The sequence below is a fragment of the Acinonyx jubatus genome, chromosome D1 (assembly GCF_027475565.1).
Source record: "Acinonyx jubatus isolate Ajub_Pintada_27869175 chromosome D1, VMU_Ajub_asm_v1.0, whole genome shotgun sequence".
Taxonomy (NCBI): domain Eukaryota; kingdom Metazoa; phylum Chordata; class Mammalia; order Carnivora; family Felidae; genus Acinonyx; species Acinonyx jubatus.
This window is the reverse complement of record NC_069390.1, coordinates 51,120,332-51,140,735: the sequence shown is the minus strand read 5'-3', so window position 1 is coordinate 51,140,735 and position 20,404 is coordinate 51,120,332. Positions and strand designations below refer to the sequence as shown.

The window sequence follows — 20,404 nt, the reverse complement described above, 5'->3', positions numbered from 1 at the left end:
CAAGGTGGGAACCTTGATTATCTTTCTAATAATGTATGCTTTTAGTGCTAAAAATTTCCCTGTCAGCATTGCTTTAGCTATGTCCCACAAATTTGGATATATTTATTGTATTTCAATTTTCATTACATTCAATGTAATTTTTTATTTCCCTTGTGACTTCTCTTTGACCAATGGATTATTTGTAGGTACACTGTTTAGTTTCTGAATATTTGGAGATTTTCCTGTTACTGATTTCTAGTTTGATTTTGTTGTGGCCAGAGAACACTCATATATTATTTCAATTCTTCTTCTTTTTTTTAATTTTTAAAAATGTTTTTATTTATTTGTGGGGGGGCGGGGGCAGAGGCAGAGAGAGAGGGAGACACAAAATTCAAAGCAGGCTCCAGGCTCTGTGCTGTCAACACAGAGCTGGAAGCGGGGCTCAAATCCACAAACTGTGAGATCATGACATGAGCCCAAATCCGAGGTTTAACCGACTGGGCCACCCAGGCACTCTGATTTCAATTCTTCTAAATTTGTCAAAATTTACTTTATGGCCCAAGATAGAGCCTATGTATGTTCCATGAACACTTGAAAATGTGTATTTTCTTGGGTGGAATATTCTATAAATGTCAGTTAGATCCTATTGGTTCACAGTGTTAAGTCCTTCTGTATACTTGTAAGATTTTCTGTCTTGTTTTACCAGTTGTTGAAAGGGGTGTTGAAGTCTCCAACTGCATTGTGGTTTGGCCTAATTTCTTTTTTCTGCTATATCAGTTTTATGTCACATATTTTGTACAATGTTGTTTGGTATATACACATTTACGATTGTTATGTCTTCTTGCTGCAGAGTCATTTATCATTACATAATGTCCTTCCCTGTCTTTGCCAAATTTTCCTCTTAGGTCTACTCTATCTGATATTAACATAGCCACTCCTGGTTTAATGAGCATGATAAATCATTTTCACCCTCTTACTTTCAATTTGCCTATACTGCAACATTAAAAAAAATTTTTTTAATATTCATTTACTATTGAGAGGCAGAGAGAGACAGAGTGTGAGTGGGGGAGGGGCAGGGAGAGAGGGAGACACAGAATCCGAAGCAGGCTCCAGGCTCTGAGCTGTCAGCACAGAGCCTGACACGGGGCTCGAACCCACAAACTGCAAGATCATGACCTGAGCCGAAGTAGGACACTTAACAGACTGACCCACCCAGGCGCCCCCCCCCATACTGTAACCTTTAAATTGAGTTTCTCATAGACAAAGTAGTCATCTGCTCATCTCTGTTAATTGGTATGTTCAGTTCATTAACATAAAATGTAATTATTGCTATGTTAGGAAGTCAAGTTGCCATTTTTTTTCTTTTCTGATCGCTTCCCCCGATTTTTGCCTGTTTTCTTTTTTGTCCCTTCTACAGGTTAGAATTCTATTTTATCTATAGTGATTTTGAGTTTATATATTTGAATAGCTTCTCAGTTGTTGCTATATGTATTGCATTATAAACGCATTACTCAACATGGTCTACTGGTGTCATTTTACCAGTTCAAGAGAAGTATAGAAACCTCACCTCTCTTTATCCTTCCCCATTTATAATTATCTTAAATATTTCCCCTACATATATTTAGAACATCAGACAGCATTATAACTTTTGCTTCAACCATTAAACACAATTCAGAGAACTGAATTGTGAAAGCTAGTTCAATTTGCACATATTTTGTTCACATGCTCTTTCATCTTTCTTTATGTTCCAAGATTTATCATTTCCTTTCCACTTGAATAACTCCTTTTAACCATTATTTTAGGGTAGGTTGCTGTGACAAATTCTCTTAGTTTTCCTTCATCTGAGAATGTCCAAATTTCCCCTTTATTCCTGAAGAATATTTTCACTGGGTATACTATTCAGAGTTAACAGTTCTTTTCTTTCAAACCCTAAAAAATACTGTACCACTCCCTATGGCTTCCATGGTTGACAAGAAATCTATTGTCAATCAAATTGTTTTTCCCCCCTTAGGTAAGCTATCATTTTTCTTTTGCCACTTTCAATATTTTTATTATTTTTTTTTTTAGTTTTCAGAAGTTTAATTTTTTTTTTTTTCACATTTATCCTGTTCAAGGTTCACTCTATTTCTTATCTCTGACCAAAGTTTGGGAAGTTTTCAGCTGTTTTTCATTAAGTGCTTTCTCGGCTCCTTCTGAGATTTTGATGACACAATATTAGACCTTTTGTTACAGTCTCACAGGTTCCTGAGGGCCTGTCCATTTCTCTCAGTCTATTTTCCCGGTTACTCAAATTGAGTAATTTGTATTGTCCTTTTCTTTTCGCTTTTAGTTATTTATACTTTTCAATTCTAGAATTTCCATTTGATTTCTGTCTCTGGGAAGGTTCCTTATCTGTATATTCATTGAGGCCATACTTTAGTTTCTAATACATATTTTCCTTTCATTGCTTGAATGCACTAATAACAGTTACTCTGAAGTATTTGACAGCTAAATCCAATATCTGTGTCCCCTGGAGTTAATTTCTATTGAGTGTCTTTTACCCTGAGTATAAATTACTGTTTATAATTTCATGTTTTTATAACAGGGTTATAATTTTCTGTTTATTTGTATGTCTGGTAATTTTGGTTAAAAGCTGGTTATTGTGGATAATATGCTGTAGTAAGTTTTCATTCTGTTATATTCTAAAAATTTGTTATTGGTATTGTTATAGCAGGCATTCTGGGGTGGGAGCAGGCCTAAATTGCAAATTTTTTATTTCCTGTGTTGTGTAACAGTAGATGTCTCTGCTTATTTTTTAGCTTATAGCAGCAGCATGCTTTTTTTTTTTTTTTTTTTTTTTGTAAGCCTGGTCTAGAACATCTCACCTGCACATTTACAGTTTAGTCACTGGCCAAGGATCTAGGCAGAATTTGGCTCAGATTTTGGGGCTCACCTCCTCTACAGTCCTTTTGCTTCTGGGGTTTCCCTTTTAAATTTCCAGCCGCTCTCCACTACCGAACCCTGTCCTCTGACACTTCAGTTGCCATCCAAGCTGGACATAAATTGAGGAATGCACTCAGTCAAAAAGCAAATTTGCACATCTCACACAGTGCACTTCTGTCATTCAGGGGTAGACTCTTCTCTGGACTCTGCCAGTTTTATGTGTTAGGTCCCCCCCCTAAGTCTCCTCTATATGCATGTGTATTTTAGCAGTCATGCAAAGGTTTGGGCAGAGTTTATGTTCATATTTTGGTTTCACCCCTCATGGCACTCTCTCACTTCCAGGATTTCTGCTCTTAAATTTCCAGCTGCTTTACCAGCCCTGAACTCTGTCCTCTATTTTGAGCCAGTATGGCTGTGGTTTTTTGCCTTTGGAACTGGTGGATGCTGTGGGGCTGGGAAAGACTTTCAGGCAAGACCACAAAATCATAATTTTTATCCATTGCAGTTGAAGTATTTTAAGGGTAAATTCTCCTCTAGTTTTTGCCTGCTTTTCTTCACTTTTCAGTGTCTTCAAATAGTTGTTCTTTGGTTTATATTTTGTTCAGATTTTATAGTTGTTAATTTTGTTATATTTTATAGTGGAATAACCAGCCTGACAAATTAAGTTGAACTCTGGAAGCAGGACTCACACATATATATTTAAGAGAACACTTATAAGAAAATTCTTTACTCATTTTTTTTGTGGTCACAAGGATTTGCATAATCTAAATGTCCTTACCTAGGGAAATGGATATGTTAAATGTTCTAAACAGACATTCTGGAACACTAAACAGACATCAGAGGCAAATAAGCCTAGATCCTAGGGGTGCAGTACTGAATAAAACAGATCGAGTCCTTGCTGTCTTGAACTTACATTCTAGTGTGAAGAAATACGCACTAATCATATAAACAAATAAATATGCAATTTAAAAGGTGATAAGTTCCTTGAAGAAAAACTAAGTGTGGTATGGCAGTAGAGAGGGGGACTATAAAAACTGACTTTTCAACAGAGATTTGAATGAAGTGCCTAAGTGAGCCAGGTAGATATCATGGAAATAACATTCCACATAGATTCACAATGACCCAGAGGCAGGGAGGCATGCTGAGAATATTCAAGAAATAGCAAGATAGACGGTATTTCTGAAAAGGCATGAGTAAAGGGAGTGAATGTTAGATAACTGGAATCCAGAAAACACAGGGCCTCTTGGGAAACAGTAAGAATTCTGGACTATGTTATGAGTGAGATGGGAAGCCATTAGAGCATTTGAAGAGGAGGAAGAGTGAGCCAAAGGTACATATAGCAACATGCACAGCACTTAAAAGCATTGTGGTGAGAAAAGATTTATAGGAAAATATCATTTATGTTCACTCATGAGCATAGCTGCAAAAGTCCTAGACAAAATATTACCAAAATGATTTTAGCAATGTATAAAGAGAATAATAATCAACTAAGGTGATTTTATTCTAAAAATTCAAGGTTGATTTCACACATGAAAATGAATCTATTACTTGCTACACTGAACAAAATTAAATATATATATATGATCATCTCAATTCAGCAGTATTTGACAAAATTCGAAGTCTAATTCATGATAAAAATAATAGCAAACAGAAAAGCACATCATTAATCTGATAACCACTAATCAGAACCTCAATGCAAATATCATACCCAATGATGAAATACTGAAAGCTTTTCTTTCAAGTTTAAGAATGAGATAAGGACTTCCACCAACATCACTTCCCCTGAACACAGTAAGAGACCTTCTGGGTTGTTCACAGCATTATTTGCAGGGACCACAAGCTGGATGTTAGGCAGTTCACCAACCTTGTTTGTCTTCCCCCTGAGCACACAATAGGAGTACACTTTCTCACCAACTACAGAGTTGTACATGGAGAACTCTACAAGGAGACTTGTTTTGGCCAATTACATAGGGGCAAAAAGGGCTGAAACTTTGGGTGCCAGGGAGTGATTTCCCTCGTTCATTTTTCTTTCCTAGTGATTTTGGAAGCGTGCATTGCATTAGCTAGGGTTCCTGAGTGACTATGAACAGTCCCTGCCTCTAGCAATAGTAAGAAATTATCTTCTGTGGAGTTAAGACATTAACATTCTGGATTTTAATTTCCTGCAGCATGGCACAGCCCATTCTGATTAATATACAACTCAAATTTACCTAAACAATTGAATTAATCAATCATGGTTTACAATCGTAATTTACTTACAGAACAGGATACTTCTATAGTAATAACAGTGAATGAAATTCATTTGTACTCAACAACATGGATGAGTCCCATAAACTTAATGTTGAGTGAAAAAGCCAGACACATGAAAATACGTACTATTTAGGTGTACACGCTTTAAAAAGGGTCTGAGCACCCAATTCCACCATGGGAGAAGGCCCCCACACCAATAAACAATTCTCTGAGACACCAGCAGGGTGTTCTACAACTCATCTTAATTCTGACACTAACTGTCCTGAGACAGCATTAGATTCCACAGGCTCAGCGCTCAGTCCTACATGACTGCTCTCCTCCCGCACTTCAAATGCTAGTCCCAAGTCCAAGTTGTCACAGAACTTGGAAAAAGTTTATTTACATTTGCCGGCTTATTATAAAAGGACATAGTAAAGAATACAGCTGACCATCCAGGTGGAAAAGATGCACAGGGCAACCCCTCAATCCTAGGTGATTTGGGGGCATTCCAAAAGTCATTAACCTAACAAAAGACCGGTTCCAGCTCTCATCACTTAGGAAACCCCAAGGGTTTTAGAAGCTCTGTGCTAGAAATGGGAGGACGAAATATGTATTCTTTATTATAAATCACAATATCACAATGCTTAACCAGTAAGACCACAAAGGAATGCAAGGAAATTGTCACGAGAGTCAGGATGGTGGTAACTTTGTATGGTTGAGAGAAACAAGTGGTTGATGTTTGGGAGGTAGCATAAAAGGTTTTTGGGTGCGGAGGCTTTCTCAATTTGGATGGTGGTTGCAATGGGGCTGGCCTATGATAAAACCATGGGTCAAACATTTTGGTTTCATTTACTTTTCCATATGGGTATGTGTTTTGCTTACTTTTCCGATGTGTTCAACTAAGAATAATTTTAAAAAAGATCAATAGTTGCTGTAACAACAAACCCTCAAGTGTGTAATGGTTCATCTATAAAGAAAATGACTTCTCACTCAGGTGAAGTCCCAAACAGGTGGCTCCCCTCCAAGTGTTGTTCAGGGATCTATGTTCCCTCCATCTTTTGGCTCCATCATGTTTGACATGTACCTTTCAAGGACATATGGGCAAATGCATCAAGTTGGCCAAAGTGGATTGACATGGGGACTAATGTGTAGCAAAATATAAGGACCCAAATATGCAAGTAGCATACCTTAGTTCCACTACCACCCAACTGGCCAAATTCAATCACATAGCCACACGAAAGTATAAGGGGAGCTGGAAAACAGAGTCCAGCTAATTTCCCAGGAAGAAGAAAATGGGTGTGAGGAACAGCTGCCAAGTCCCTGCCACAACATATATACACCAAACCATGCACGTTGCTAACATACGTATCTAGGGACACACAACAAACATATTGTGGGAGTGAGGAAAAAAGAGCAAATAAGTAATAAAGGAAACAAATAACAGGAGAGAGGGCTTTCATGGGCCAATCCTAAAACAGGGCCACAAATTTAGGAGGATTAACTCAATTCCCAGCATCAACCTATGTGGCAACAAAAAAACCACAAAAAAAGTCCAGCAGCCATGGTGCCAGCAGTGCCATCCTAACCAGACTCTCTGAAGTGTGACTTAGGTTTTGCAGTTGGTCCGTGTTTGTTTTCTAAGCCTCACTCCCTGGACTTCTCAGGAGTTCTGTGAATTACTTAACTGATATCCTCCCAGTACATTTTTTTCTTAACCACACTTTCTTATAGTGTCACACAGTAAGTTGTATTTTGCCTGTTGAACCTCCGTCCCATGTTGAACTTGAGCCATTACAGTGGGAATCCTTACTTTGTCCTTGGCCTCAAGGGGAATGCTGCTGCAGAAAGCCCAACATCTAGACAAACCTGCTCTCCAGCAGCAACAGCCAAGCAGCAGGAAGATGCCCCTCGCCTCCCAAACCTCAGATGAGCGCATCTAATTGGTGGAACATAGTTTTTACTCAGAACCCCAGCTCCAGGGATTTTAATTTCTCCAGGTAGCAAAGAATTTGAAGCAACCAAGTGAATGGATACGTTTACTCTGGTGGATGTATACCCTGAACACTCCACGGTGACCCACGGCTGACAGAAGCAACAAAGTATGCATAAGAGCAGCTAGTGGAGTGTATCCCTTATTTACCTATTTTCTTAGGGCTCCTGGCCTCTACAGATCTCCCTCCACCCCCCACTCCCCACCCCCTTACACACACTCTTTGTGTTGCTGCAGCTGGGAGTCTGCAAACTCTATTTCCCAGAATCTACTGCCAGCTGGTTCCATTAGTTCCTGTCAATGGGATGTCCTAAACGGAACCTGAAAGTGAGAGGGGAGGAAGGCCCTTTGTCCCTGTTTTCCAGCTGCTGTCTCATTACTTCAGCTGCAGGCAGCTGGCTCCAGCTATTAGCTGCTTCTGCACTCAGCAGCAGCTTTGCCGCATTTGTCAGAATGTAGAAGCAGACAGGCAGTCACTCCCTTCCTCAGAGGTCCAAGCACTAGGTATGTAGAAGGAGCTTCCCCCACAAATATGTGAGTATCAGTCAAAAGGGGGTCTTTCTCTGAGCTCCTAATTTCTGGTGATTACACCACTTCTTCCTGTTTGTTTTCCCAGGACTTGGGATGCTCTCGGAATTCTCCAGTTAATTTTTGAATTACATCAGCAACTTCGACCTATTCTTTCATCCTTCCAACACTTGGAATCAATTCTCAATAAATGCCCTTTACTGCATTTTCCCGACAGGGCTCCGATTGATACGTGAATGGATACTAAAAACAGAGCTGAGGGAGGGAGGGAAAGTAAGAATACATCGTCAGTAATACTCTATATAAATAAAGCAGTTCACGTTTTCTTTTTTTTAATTTTTTTTAACGTTTTTTTAATTTATTTTTGAGACAGAGAGAGACAGAGCATGAGTGGGGGAGGGTAAGAGAGAGAGAGGGAGACACAGAATCCGAAACAGGCTGCAGGCTCTGCACTGTCAGCACAGAGCCCGACGCGGGGCTCGAACTCACGGACCGTGAGATCATGACCTGAGCCGAAGTTGGACGCTCAACCGACTGAGCCACCCAGGCGCCCCGCAGTTCACGTTTTCTAAGAATATGTACATAAGAAAGAGGATGTTAAATGAGTTTTTCAGTCGTCTAAAACCTTTGGATAATACACCAAGACTGAAGACCATAGGTAATAGGCACTGACACATTCTAAATAAAGATGCTGGATACATCCACATAGGATTTATTCTAAGAAAATAAAGCTGATCCAGAGACCATCAAACTTTCTACTGTATATGAAGTGAGAAATGAAAGATGCATTGATGGGAATTTTTTTAGGAATAGAGAACTTTTCCCCCCGAAAGGCATCATAAATCAAGTGAGGAGGGCTCTAATAGAACCATTTATAGTAGTTCTGTGTCTCCACGAGAGGGACAAGCTTTACATTCATTCAGATTACATTCTCGAGCTAGAGGCTTGCCACACTCAGGAACTTAATAGAGCCATCTGTATATGGCCACTGAGGTGGGGCCTGGGGCAGAGGCCTCTTGGGAGTTAACACAACCTGAATCACTTATGAGGGTTTGCAGCCATATGCATATAGAGATTGGTGCTTCTCACATGGAGAAGTCAGTCAGGCTGGCTGAGGCAAGCAAGGGGAGAGGGGTCAGCTGCTGACTGCGCTGCACTGCCAGTGTTGGCGGGAAAAATATGCATGAGTTTCTGGTGGGCTCCCTGAAAGGGAACTAATCTTGAAGTGTTTGTTGGAAACTGTCCCAGGTCCCCTCCCTCTGTGCCAGGGATAGGGATGTTAGCATTAGGAAGCTATGGATTCATGGACAGGGGCAGAAGCTGAAGAGCTGAGGGGAAGTGTGGGCTGTGTATAATAAGCAGCAAAGCCAGCCAGTGCACAAGTCCCTACTGGGGGGCTCCAAAGAACCCCAATACCCCACATGAGAGCCAACATTTAAATAAGTGCCTGTCTTAGTAGAGCACACTGATGGTGTTTACCTTTTTCTCCTCTAGTGTGTCCTCCCCATCCCAATCCTAAGTGACAGAGGAGGTAACGAATGAAATAAAGACCATGCTTCCCCACCCCACTGGGCTGGAGGAAGAACAGCTTCAAACTGGGTAAGTTGCTAATAGATCACTGAGGTGTGGGAAGGAGTGTGGGAGACAAATATATTTTAAAATGTTAATATTTTAGGGGCACCTGACGGCTCGGTTGGTAGAGCATGTGACTCTTATTTAATCTCAGGGTCTTGAGTTCAAGCTCCACACTGGGTATGAAGCCTACTTAATATAAAATTCAAAAAAATAAAGATAGAAAAGAAAATGTTAATATTTTAAATTGGCCTCAATTATGTTGTAGGGAATAATGAAACATATTTATACCAGAGTATTAATAATATAGAAGGACCCTTGAAGTAAAGCCAAAAAGGTAGGGGCTGTGGCAATCAACAAGACTCCCAAGAAGTGTAACAGTAAGTAGGGTGTCCCCGACTAATCAAGAACACATCATCTTGTAACCATTAGAATCAAGACACCAAGAGCAACAAAGACCTAAAACTTAACATCCTTGAATTCCTAAACCACTGACAGCAGCCATCTACCTTCAGGTTTCTAAGTATAGTAGAAGAAAAAAATCTAATTTGTTTAGGACATTCTTCAGTGGGATTTTTTTTTTCTGGTCACAATCAAAATGCAACTGATAAAATGAGTATCTCAACTTCCTCACGTGGACGTTTTTTTCTCAATTAAGATTCGAAGTTATAGGATAGGTAGGAGTGTTGACTGGCATCTGGTAAGATAATTACATGTTTGAAGCACCCTGAGGGAAACAAAAAAAGGTTTTGTGGTCAAGAGCAAGGTGGACAGGATGCCCAGAAAAGATATATTAGCCAGAGTATATAATACTAACTTCTATAACCTTCCCAAAGCTCAGTAACTTAATGCAATAGAGGTTTATTTTTGTTGAAAAGTCCAATGTGGATGTTCTTGGTCAAGCAGATTTCCTCCAAGCAATTGACTCCACAGTCTTTAAAACATATGCTTCAAGCTCACCCAGGAAGGCAGAAGAGGGGATGGCAGAATGTGGAGAAGGCTCATCCACTCTTTAATTGCCTTGGTCTGGCAGTAAAGCATTACTCCTACTTACTTTCCATTGGCGAAGACAATAGCACTGCCTTGATGCAAGGAGCTGGGAAACATAGTTAACTATGTGTCCATAAAAAGGACATTTTGGTGAGCATCTAGCCAGTTTCTTCCAAAGAAGAAACGGGGATTTGGTGTGAAGATCTGGAAGATGAAAATGAGCTCATCACAAAAAGTACTGTAAAAAGATAGAGCAGCATGTGTAAAGACCCAGCAGGAATGGCTTGGAATGCTAGAGGAATGAAAAGAAAGCTTGCATGGCTGGAGTCTTGTGAGGAAGGAGTGGGTTAAGATGCAGTTGGAGAGCAAGGCCTGAGCAAGATCACACAGGGCCTGGGAGCGAGTCTGTCTTTTGTTCTCAGAGCACTGAGAACCCATTGAAGGATTTTAAGCAGAGAAATGACAATATCTGATTTACATTTTAAAAACATCACTTGGCTGTGTGGGAAACAAATTGCTTTGGGGGCAGGAGTGATGGAATTAGACCAATAAGGCAATTGCTACAGTAGTTGAATATCCTAGAAACAGGTGGCCAGTCTGAGAAGTCATCTGGGAAGGAGGACCACCTGGGGATAAAAAAAAAAAAAACACTATTGTGGGTCTCTGTGAAAAGCTGTAAAGGGCTCTGTGCATTTATGTAAATGGCTGAGTGTTTGGAGCTAAGTTGTGTCTCTGCCAAGATCATGTTGTTTCCTTTGGAACCGTGTTCCATAGGACTGTGTTACAGGAACAAGAGCTGGAGCACACCAAAAACTGCAGCAGCAAGAAACCTCTCAAAGGCATGCTGAACAAGCACAAGGCACAGACTGCCATCCAAACCCAAGCTTATTCTTGTCTCTCACCACCCCTCCAAAGCATTTTCATTTGGGGATACTCTTTCCCTGCTGTGGAGGTAAGCTGCAGCAAGCCCGTGACTTTTCAGCTTATTCTTAGTTAACGGTCTTACGCGATCTCAAGCAATTAGAATATCTAACCCTAGGTAACTATAAATAATGTGCACCCACTTGGAGCTTTAACCACCTTCCCCTCCCAGCTCTGCCCCATTTACTATGTCTCAATGAGCCTGAACTGGGGAGAAGAGGAATAATAGGAATAATCTGTGTGCTCTCTGCTCTTCTCACCTCCTCTTCATCTCAAGCAATTAGGATATCTAACCCTAGGTAACAATAAATAATGTGCACCCACTGGAGCTTTAACCGTCTTCCCCTCCCAGCTCTGCCCCACTTACTATGTCTCAAGGAGGCTGAGTTGGGGAGGAGGAGAATAATCTGTGTGCTCTCGGCTCTTCTCACCTCCTCTCTACCTAATAGCTGCAGAGAAGGAAGGGTTGAGAAAGGGGATAAAGTTCCTGCTGGACTAGGCGATTCTGTGCCTGAGGGGCTTGGCAGGTATTTACTTATTTATTTATTCAAATTTTTAAATGTTTATTTTTGAGGGAGAAACACACAGAGACAAGCAGGGGAGGGGCAGAGAAAGGGAGACACAGAATCCGAAGCAGGCTCCAGGTTCCGAGCTGTCAGCACAGAGCCTGATGCAAGGCTCAAGCTCATGAATACTGAGATCATGACCTGAGCCACCCAGCCACCCAGGTATCTGAGTACCCGGTTACTTAAAGGGGATATCCCAGCTGTCCCCTTCACCCTGGAGGGGTCACATATTAGGGGGCGGAGCATTAGTGGGTGGTCCTAGCAACTCCCTCAGCCCACATGGCATACACCTACCTTCTTTGCACTGAGGTCTCCTTGCCTCCTCAAATGGTCCTACTGGACAGGGCCCAAGACCACCCCATGCTTCCCTCTCTCTTGCAAGGTGCACAGGATACACACATGCATCGCTTGCTATGGCAACTTCTGGGAACACAGGCCTGCAAAAGCTGCAGCACTCCCCTGGCCCCACCACTGAAGCAGTCAGTGAGCTCTGCTTGCCCTCTACATTCCCAGGGCAGGAGTCAGACTCCAAGTTCATCATTCCTCAGCAGGCCCAAAGAATAAATACCTCAAGCTTCCTGAATGGTCCCAGTGGAGTCCACAGTCAGAGCTGAGGTGAGGGGGCGGGTCCTGACAGTCCAGCTGTGCTGTCTCACAATAAGCTCTCTACACAGCAATCCTGCATGGTCTCTTCCCACACATCCTCTTTCTGACCCTGAACCAAAAGCATGCAGTTAATACCACCAGCAAGCATACTCTATTTCCCCCATTTGTTCATTCCCTCTTACTCTCTTAAGGATATTCATGTTCTCCTCACCTCACAACTCCAACCTGTTCACTGCTATTCTCAACCCTACTTCCTGCTTCACTGTGAAAAACCAAAGCAATCAGAATAGCACTTCTCAAACCCTATCCTGATCTTCTGAATCAGAAATTGGGGGAGGGCTTGGCAATCTGCATTATACTAAGACTTCCAGGTGATTCTAACAGTGCCTTGGGTGGTACAGCAACTCCTACCACTTATCTCTTACTACTCTTGCCTTTCCTTTAATGTGTTCTCAAATTGTTCCTTAAACTAGTTTGTTCTTTGAAGACCTAGCATGCTGTTATTTCTTAAGAAAATATACACTGTTGTCTCTTTTCAGTCTAGGCTTTCAACATTAAACACTGAAGCCCAGGAACTTGGGCTTGCATAAGAGCTTCTCCTGAAGCTGATGATGGAGCTGGCAGGCCCCAGTTCAGGCTCAGGGGAGTCCTGCTTTCAGAATCAGAGCAACTGATGGAGACACTAGTGGGGCTGGGCTGAGTTATGGGAGGCCCAAGGCCTGAATCAGCCCCAAAGATTTACTCGGGTGGATGGAACAGGACTAGGCAAAGGAAGAATCCAAATTCTTTTCTGGGAGAAAAACAGAAAAAGGAGAAAGGTGTCCCAGCTGTCCTGCTGAGCATAATGAAAACAGGGAAAATTAACCAAGATCTAGGAATATAAACATTCGGGAAATAATACAGACAGGTAAGCTATTAAAGGTGATGTGTGTCCCACAGTGAGATGACTGCTATTCCAACAATTTCCTTGGATTTTTAAATTTATTTTGAGATAGAGAAAGCACATGCAGAGGGACAGAGAGAGAGGGAGAGAGAGAATCCCAAGAAGGCTTCATGCTGTCAGCACAGAGCCCTACATGGGGCTCAATCTCACGAACCGTGAGATCATGACCTGAGCTAAAATCAAGAGTCAGACACATAGCCAACTGAGCCATCCAAGCACCCTTCCTTGGATTTGATGGCCTGCCTCCCCTTTACCCCAGGAGGCTCCTGCCCTATGGAGCTTTTATGATCGTCATTTCCCCAGTAATCTGCAGTGAATCCTGACAAGCTGGAGAGGACTATGAGGGTGTCAGCCAGCTCCACTCACCAGCCTCACATCACCCCCACAATGGAAGTCTCTCCAGTAGGCAGTCCAAACCCCCTGGACTTCTGAAATTCATGCCATCTAGCTTCCCTGTCATTTTATCTGCAGATCTCTGGGATCTGCCCCCTCCCTCAAGAGGCTGGCACTTGTTCCATACCAACTTCTACCATCATCCTGGAGAACTTCAAAGTCCATGCAGACAAGACCTCCCCACAATACCAGAGCCCTCAGTCCATTATCTGAGGGGCAACCTGCCTCACATGCCTCTCAGGCACTGACCCATGTGGCTTTGCTTTACACTCAGCCACCGCCTAAAGGTGCTGGGCCTCGGACATTAATTACTCAAGCATTCCGATTTCTGACCATTGCCTCCCATCTGCCCAGGTGGCCTGTTTAATGACTCCCAGTGCAACAACCCACTCATGTCTTCACTCTCCTACCTCTTCTACAAAATTCCATAGTCCAGCATAGTAATCAGTTACTTCTGAATAGTGTGAAACGCCTTTGCTTACTTTCAAATTGTTTTTTAAATTGAAAAAAAAAAAAAAAATTAAAAAAAAAAATTTTTTTTTTCAAAGTTTATTTTTGGGACAGAGAGAGACAGAGCATGAACGGGGGAGGGGCAGAGAGAGAGGGAGACACAGAATCTGAAGCAGGCTCCAGGCTCTGAGCCATCAGCCCAGAGCCTGATGCGGGGCTCGAACTCCCGGACCGCGAGATCGTGACCTGGCTGAAGTCGGACGCTTAACCAACTGCGCCACTCAGGCGCCCCAAAAAAATTTTTTTTAATGTTTATTTATTTTTGAGAGAGATATGTGAGCAGGGAGAGAGAGAGAGAGACAGAATCCGAAGCAGGCTCCAGGCTCTGAGTTGTCAGCATAGAGCCTGACGCAGGGCTCAAACTCACAAACCGTGAGATCATGACCTGAGCCAAAGTTGGACTCAACCAACTGAGCCACCAGGTACCTATTTTTTTTTAATTTTTAAACATTTATTTATTTTTGAGAGTGTGTTTTTTTTTTTTTTAATTTTTAATGTTTAAGTTTTTTGTATTTTTTTAACATTTACTTATGTTCACTTTCCTTTCATTTCCACTATATGGCAAGGTTCCAACTCTGGATGATCCCTTAGTACTCATTTTTCCCACAGCTACACCTAGACTCCTGAGTAGGCAGAGATAACTACACCACTGGGCTGGCTGGTGGAACCATAAAGTCATGAATAATCCCATATGAACTCACACAGGCCCTCAGTGTTATTCAGTAATCTGTACGCCACTGCAATCTGACTTCACTCTAAATTTTTTTTTAATGTTTGAGAGAGACACAATGGATACGAGCAGGGGAAGGCAGAAGGAGAGGGAGAGAGAGTCCCAAGCGGGCCCTTCACTGTCAGCACAGAGCCTGAAGTGGGGCTCAATCTAACAAACTGTGAGATTATGACCTGAGCCTAAACCAAGAGTCAGACACTTAACTGACTGAGCCACCCAGCCCTCCGATTTTAACAGATCTTGCAACAGCATTTGACAGCTGACAACCTCTCTGTCCCTTCCTTTCGTATTGAAAGCATCCACTCTTCTGGTTTTACTCCTCCATTTCTGGCCTAACCTTCTCATCTTGTCAACCTGCACTCATCCATTAAATATTCCTCAGTTTTATTCTGAGCCATCTTCTCTTCTCACTACCTTACTCTGGATATCTTACCTATTCCTTTGACTTGAATTACCACCTCTAAACTGCTGATTCCCAAATGCTAGCCAGCTCTCTCCCGGCACTTTTACGTCCCTCTTCCAAATGAACACCTAACAGGTACCTGAAACCCAACATTTTGAATGGCAGCACCAGCTCAACTATTTGCTCAAGCGAGAAACCAGAGACTCAGTTCAGATTCCTCTCTCTCACCAACCTTCAACATTTCCCCTGTTCTGCCTGCTCAAGTTCTCCTATCTGCCTATTTCTTCCATTGTCCCTAGTCCTCAGTGCCTACATCCTGTGCCCCGAACCTGGGTTCTTGCAACACACTACTCTCATCAGTCCCACTCAAATGGATCCTGTCATGCCTTATCACCACCTCAGCAACAAGCTCTGGGAATACAAAAATAAATATGACTTGAGAAGACTACAGCCTAATGCACGAAGCCACCACAATGCAGTTTAGAGAGCACAGATGAAGAAATTAATTCTGCTTTGGAAAGGGTGGAGTAGGGAACAGCGAGGCTATTTGGAAGGATGAATAAGACTCTGCCAGTCAGACAAGTATTTGGCAGAGAGAAGAGCACATGGGAAGACACTGTGCGGTATGTGTCGAATGGTTCAGAGCCTAGCCTCCAAACATGTCCTCTGGCCGACAGCCTTCCTCAGTCTCCATCTCCTCAATGGAGGTACCGACTGGCTCAGAGCACTAGAAGCTGTGTCCCATTGGGCACTCTCCGTTTTTGCTCTTTGAAACAGATAAAGAGGCTATATCTTTATACCTGGATCCACAGCAAATACCCTCTGGGAGAGGCCAAGGGTCTACCATCCCAGTTCATCTTTTTCCAGCGCCAGCCTTCCTTGCCCATAGCCATCCCAAGACATGCTTATCTGGGCCTACTGCAAGGCAGAAACAACAGACAGACCCTTCTGCCAATGGACAGCCCAAACCCCCACCCTACCATGGCACCAACCAGTTGTTATTTATGAAGAGACCCACGTTCCTCACCATCTTCCTCCAAGCACAGCTCAGAATCTTACCAGCAATCCCTAAATACCCTGGGAAGTAAAACCTGTTGAAAGCCCTATCTTGAGCTCTCCCAGAGTCTTCCTCAATCAACAAATTCATTCTTTACTTTTCAACCTCCAACCCTACCTAGGGAAGATTTTTAGAAAATAGTAAGGCTTACAACATATCACAGCCATAGCTACAGTTTATTAAGCACCTCCTATGTACTCAGCCCTGGCTTTAGATTTCCTCAGCAGATGGAAAATCAGGAGAGAGTAGAGATGCCAGGGCAGAAAGTCCACGTAGCTCCTGAGAGATGGAAAGAGGAGACAAACCCAGAGATGCCTTGCATTCCAAACCACCTAGTTCCCATGACATTTAGAGGATCCCTAATTCCCAAGCACTCTTGTATTTTCACAATAAACTCCTTATTCTTTAGCTAGCCCAAATGACTTTATGATCTTGGAACCAAGAAGCCTTCAACAGAGCAGGGCTGAACCAGGGGGTTTCATCACACTTCGTTCTTTGGATGGAGGAAGGGATGTACCCGTTCTTGGGTCAGAGCCTGGCTGGATACAGTCTTCAGAGTTCTGAGCCTGGAGTTCGAGACTTGCCTCCCTTTCAAGGGGGCCCCAGAGGTCACCTGCGCTTGTAGAGACATGGCTGAAGTTTCAGGCCTGTGAGTTGAGCCTTGGGACCGACCCGAGGAGGCCCAGTCTTTTCAAAGTCAAACAGGAAGAAGTGGCTGTTGGTAAGATCCTAGGGGCAGAAAAGACCTAGTAAGCTCCAAATCCTCACCCCAGTTCTTCAAAATACTTCTGTCCATGTCCCGCCCTCACTTAGAAAGCTTCCAGGGCTCTCTCATGTGTCATGCCTTCAAGAAGCAAATGTCTGTGTCTGTGCCTATAGCCTCCTTCCCGAACACTATTACTCTAAAAAACGACCACATGAGACAAAAATAGGGAGACTTCTTGGGGCCCTCACCTTGGAGATGACTTTGAAGCCCAGTTTGGTCACAGCCCCCAGAAAAGTCCGAACACCTTCAAAACGGCTACTGACTTCAGCTACTTTCAGAAGACCCCTGAGAAGGGTAAAAAGTTCTATGTAAATGCACGGACACAGGCATGTGCACATATATATGCATCCGTGTCCTGAGAGCTCCTACCCTGGCTTCAGCACTCTATTTGCCTCCTCTAGGAAGTCCCTGATGTTGGTTCCCATCAGTGAAAGGCAGAACACAGCCACATCCACAGACTCATCCTCCAGAGGCACCTGTGGAGAGTAGGAGTACTATAAAGAGCACACGATATGGGACTCGGAAATCTAACACTGAGTGCTAGTGCCAGACACCAGGATGGGCAGGCAGGGCGGAGAGAGGGAGCATTAGAGATTAGCACACAGAGGCTGGGTCTAGACACAGTTCAGATACAGAGAGGAAGAGGGGTTTACCTGGGCCATGTCACACACAGTGACCCTGGGGTCCAGAGAGGCCAAGTCAAAGCAGTGTACAGGGTTCCGGATACTTGAAGCCAGGCGGCAGTCCCCGCAGCCGAAGTCAGCTACCACCAGGGACGCAGGCCTGGGAGTGGAGGGGAGGGATCACTTACTGGTCTAGTCTGAGCCATGACTGACCCACATCGCTTCTCACAGTGCCCAACCCCCATTCACCGCTGGCGAAGATCTCTGGCAATGCGGTCCACTGGCTGCAGTGGCCACTTCTTGACTTGGCTCTGGAAGCCGCGATGGTAGAGGAGAAAGGCCTCAGGGTCTTCCTGGAAGAGACGCTGTGCAGCACTGCTAGGCCCTGAGTATAGCTGTTCGTTGAGGTAACGAAATCGAGCACCATCCAGCCGTTGTGCCATGCGGGCTCGCAGAGCCCCTGCCCGATCCTCATGGCTGTGTGGACTGGGGTCAGGAGGCATCTCTGTCTCCTCTGTGGAGACTGTGGCTGGAGCCTGGTCTGGTGGCTGAGGTGGCCGAAACTTATTCTTATGCCTACGTTTATTCTTTTGTCGGTTCCGCCACTGCTTGCGACTCAAGATGTGGGGGGGGTTGGCAGAAGTGGTCCCAGCGCTTGGCTGGGATAGGTCATTTGTATCTCTACTCTTCCAAGCTTTGGGACCTACAGGGAGGGAGATGGGAAAGCATATTTGGGGTAAGATCCCCTGAATTCAGAGGTTTGGCAATCATCCTGGCCATACCCCTATCCTTGAGAAAGGGACTGTTGCCTGCACGAAAGTACTTCTTATTGCTAATCCCAAACCTAATGGTGGCAGGTAACCTCTGTCATCTATTAGGATACACTGATCCCCCTCCCTGTCCCCCACACATGTACATATCCATTAGTACCTGTTTGGTCATCATTGTCCAGGTGCTGGGCAGGGTTTGAGTGGACCTGTTTCTGGTGTTTCCTCTTCCTTTTCTCTTCTTCAGCAGAGTCACTGGCATTAAAAACCCCTTTGAGGCACTTTTTCTTCCTTTCTACTTCCTTTTCTTCAGAGTCACTGCCAGGTGGGCCCTGTTTCTGACATTTCTTCTTCCTCTTCTTCTCTACTTCAATAGAAACATTGGAAAATGAGGCCTTTTTTGAGTGTTTCTTCTTCCTTTCCACTACCTCCTCCTCAGAGTCACTGCCAGGCAGGCTAGGAGACTGCTGGGGAAGAGCTGCTGCCTCCAGGGCCCGTAACGTGGCCAAGAGCTGACGGTGCTTGGAGCCCTGGGGGAAAACAAGGGATGAAAGCAGGGGTGAGGTGAATAGAGGGCAATGGAGAATAAGAAGGGAGAGGTGGAGAGGCATGTGGATTATTCCTAGTCAACTTCACTAGCTTGTCATGAAGCCTGTCAGACCGTGAACAACTTTCAAGTCACCATCTCAATCTTTGGGAGGCTGGAGAGCAGAGAAAGCATCCACCTCACTTTCTTCAAATTGCAGATGAGAAAATGGAGCTCCCCCAGGAATGTGGTAAGGCCACAAGCAACAGTTCCAACCTTCAATGTCAGGCTTTTGCCTCCAGCTGGTTATCTTTCTATAAAAGCTAGGGAGGTTTTTGAAAATGAGTAACAGGATCACACATGTGTATTTAAGATGAGTCTAGCTGTAGATGTAGTGTAGAGAACAAACCTGAAGGCACAAGCTGCCGATGGACGGAGACCAGTGGCATGGATTAAAGCAGTGGGATGAGGGGATGAACAGGAGGGAATAAAGCAGTCCAATTCCATGTTGGAGGTTGAGTGAAAGGTAGGAAGAGCCTGAGGAAGTACAATAGCCTTCACATGTGCAAAGGCTTAAAGGAGGTCTATTGTCTGAGAGGCCTGGACTGAAGTCCTGCTGGGAAGTCCTAGGCGAGGCACTTAGCCTGAAGGTTTTCAGTACCCACTCTGCACCACTTCTTTAGAATGGTAGTGCCAATAATCCTTTACTGTCATTTACTCTTGCTCTTTGCAGTCCAATCTCCACACTGCAACCAATGACTTTCTCAAAATGCAAATCTTAAGAAATCACTCCCCTACTAAATCCATTTCATTGGCCTCTATCCTTAAAATGCGCAAAACTTCTACTCTCCTCTCCAACTTCAAAGGCATATCCTCTTACTCTCTATGCTCCATCCACACGGATCATTGTGTGTGTGACCCTAACTACAGGACATGCTTTCTTGCCTCAGGGCCTTTGCTCGTGCTTTTCCTGTCCAAGAAACCCTCCTCACTTCAGTAACTTCAGTAACTTCAGTCAGTCGAATCTTCAGTTGGCCCAGGCGCACTCCCCCCCCCCCCCCGCCCCCCACACACAACGTAGTGTCCCAGCGCTCGGATCCACCAGGGTAAGCTTCTCCTCCTGAAACAGCTCCCGGTGCCCCTGCAGGGTCACTCACCTTGATTTGCGAGGCTGCGGCAGGCCGAGGTCGTGCAGCTACAGGTTCGAGGCCCGTGGCTACCGGGGCCTCCTCGGCCCACTCCGGCTCTTCGAACATGCGGGTCGGGTGGGCGAAGTCGCGAGAGCCAAGCAGCTCTCCACGTGCAGCGTTAGTCTCCTGTAAACCGACCGCGTGTAGTCGCCGGAACAGAGCCGGAAACCAAAGAGTGCAAGTCTGGGTGGCT

At 44.0% G+C, this 20,404-nt stretch overlaps 2 protein-coding genes across 6 annotated transcripts in view; one reads left to right on the top strand and one right to left on the bottom strand.

The window, feature by feature from the left end:
* DNHD1 (dynein heavy chain domain 1) overlaps positions 1–11,124 on the top strand; it is a 97,889-nt gene extending 86,765 nt beyond the window's left edge. The window contains exons 42-43 of one of the 3 annotated variants that reach the window (XR_008290477.1): positions 9,143–9,247; positions 10,985–11,124. Coding sequence is in view for 1 of the 3 variants with exons in the window: in XM_053203551.1 (XP_053059526.1) it covers positions 9,143–9,171 (29 nt within the window). In the remaining 2 variants the exon portion in view is untranslated. Of the gene's footprint in view, positions 1–9,142; positions 9,324–10,984 lie in introns of those variants that run through there. The other 2 variants (XR_008290478.1, XM_053203551.1) reach the window with 2 other exon arrangements.
* Positions 2,245–20,400, bottom strand: RRP8 (ribosomal RNA processing 8). 3 transcript variants are annotated; one of them, XR_003417983.2, is made up of 10 exons: positions 20,179–20,400; positions 18,659–19,025; positions 17,978–18,431; positions 17,759–17,888; positions 17,475–17,581; positions 17,294–17,390; positions 16,857–17,068; positions 12,266–12,412; positions 11,499–11,580; positions 2,245–10,836 (listed from the first exon to the last, which is right to left on the bottom strand). XR_003417983.2 is itself a non-coding variant. In XM_015079274.3 (7 exons), exons 1-7 carry the CDS (start codon positions 20,275–20,277, stop codon positions 16,949–16,951), a joined length of 1,374 nt encoding a protein of 457 aa, XP_014934760.3. In that variant the 5' UTR covers positions 20,278–20,400; the 3' UTR covers positions 16,497–16,948. The 3 variants fall into 3 exon arrangements, 1 of the variants encoding a protein (XP_014934760.3); XR_008290484.1 differs by having other exon boundaries at positions 2,245–11,580; XM_015079274.3 differs by lacking the exons at positions 2,245–10,836; positions 11,499–11,580; positions 12,266–12,412 and having other exon boundaries at positions 16,497–17,068.
* Positions 20,401–20,404: the final 4 nt, after the last annotated feature.

Coding starts and splice junctions, on each gene's coding strand:
- RRP8 (XM_015079274.3), bottom strand. CDS start 20,277: ATGTTCGAAGAGCCGGAGTGGGCCGAGGAGGCCCCGGTAGCCACGGGC. Junction 17,391..17,474: donor AATAGAGTGCTGAAGCCAGG/GTAGGAGCTCTC, acceptor TACCCTTCTCAG/GGGTCTTCTGAAAGTAGCTG. Junction 17,069..17,293: donor GCTTCAAAGTCATCTCCAAG/GTGAGGGCCCCA, acceptor TTCTGCCCCTAG/GATCTTACCAACAGCCACTT.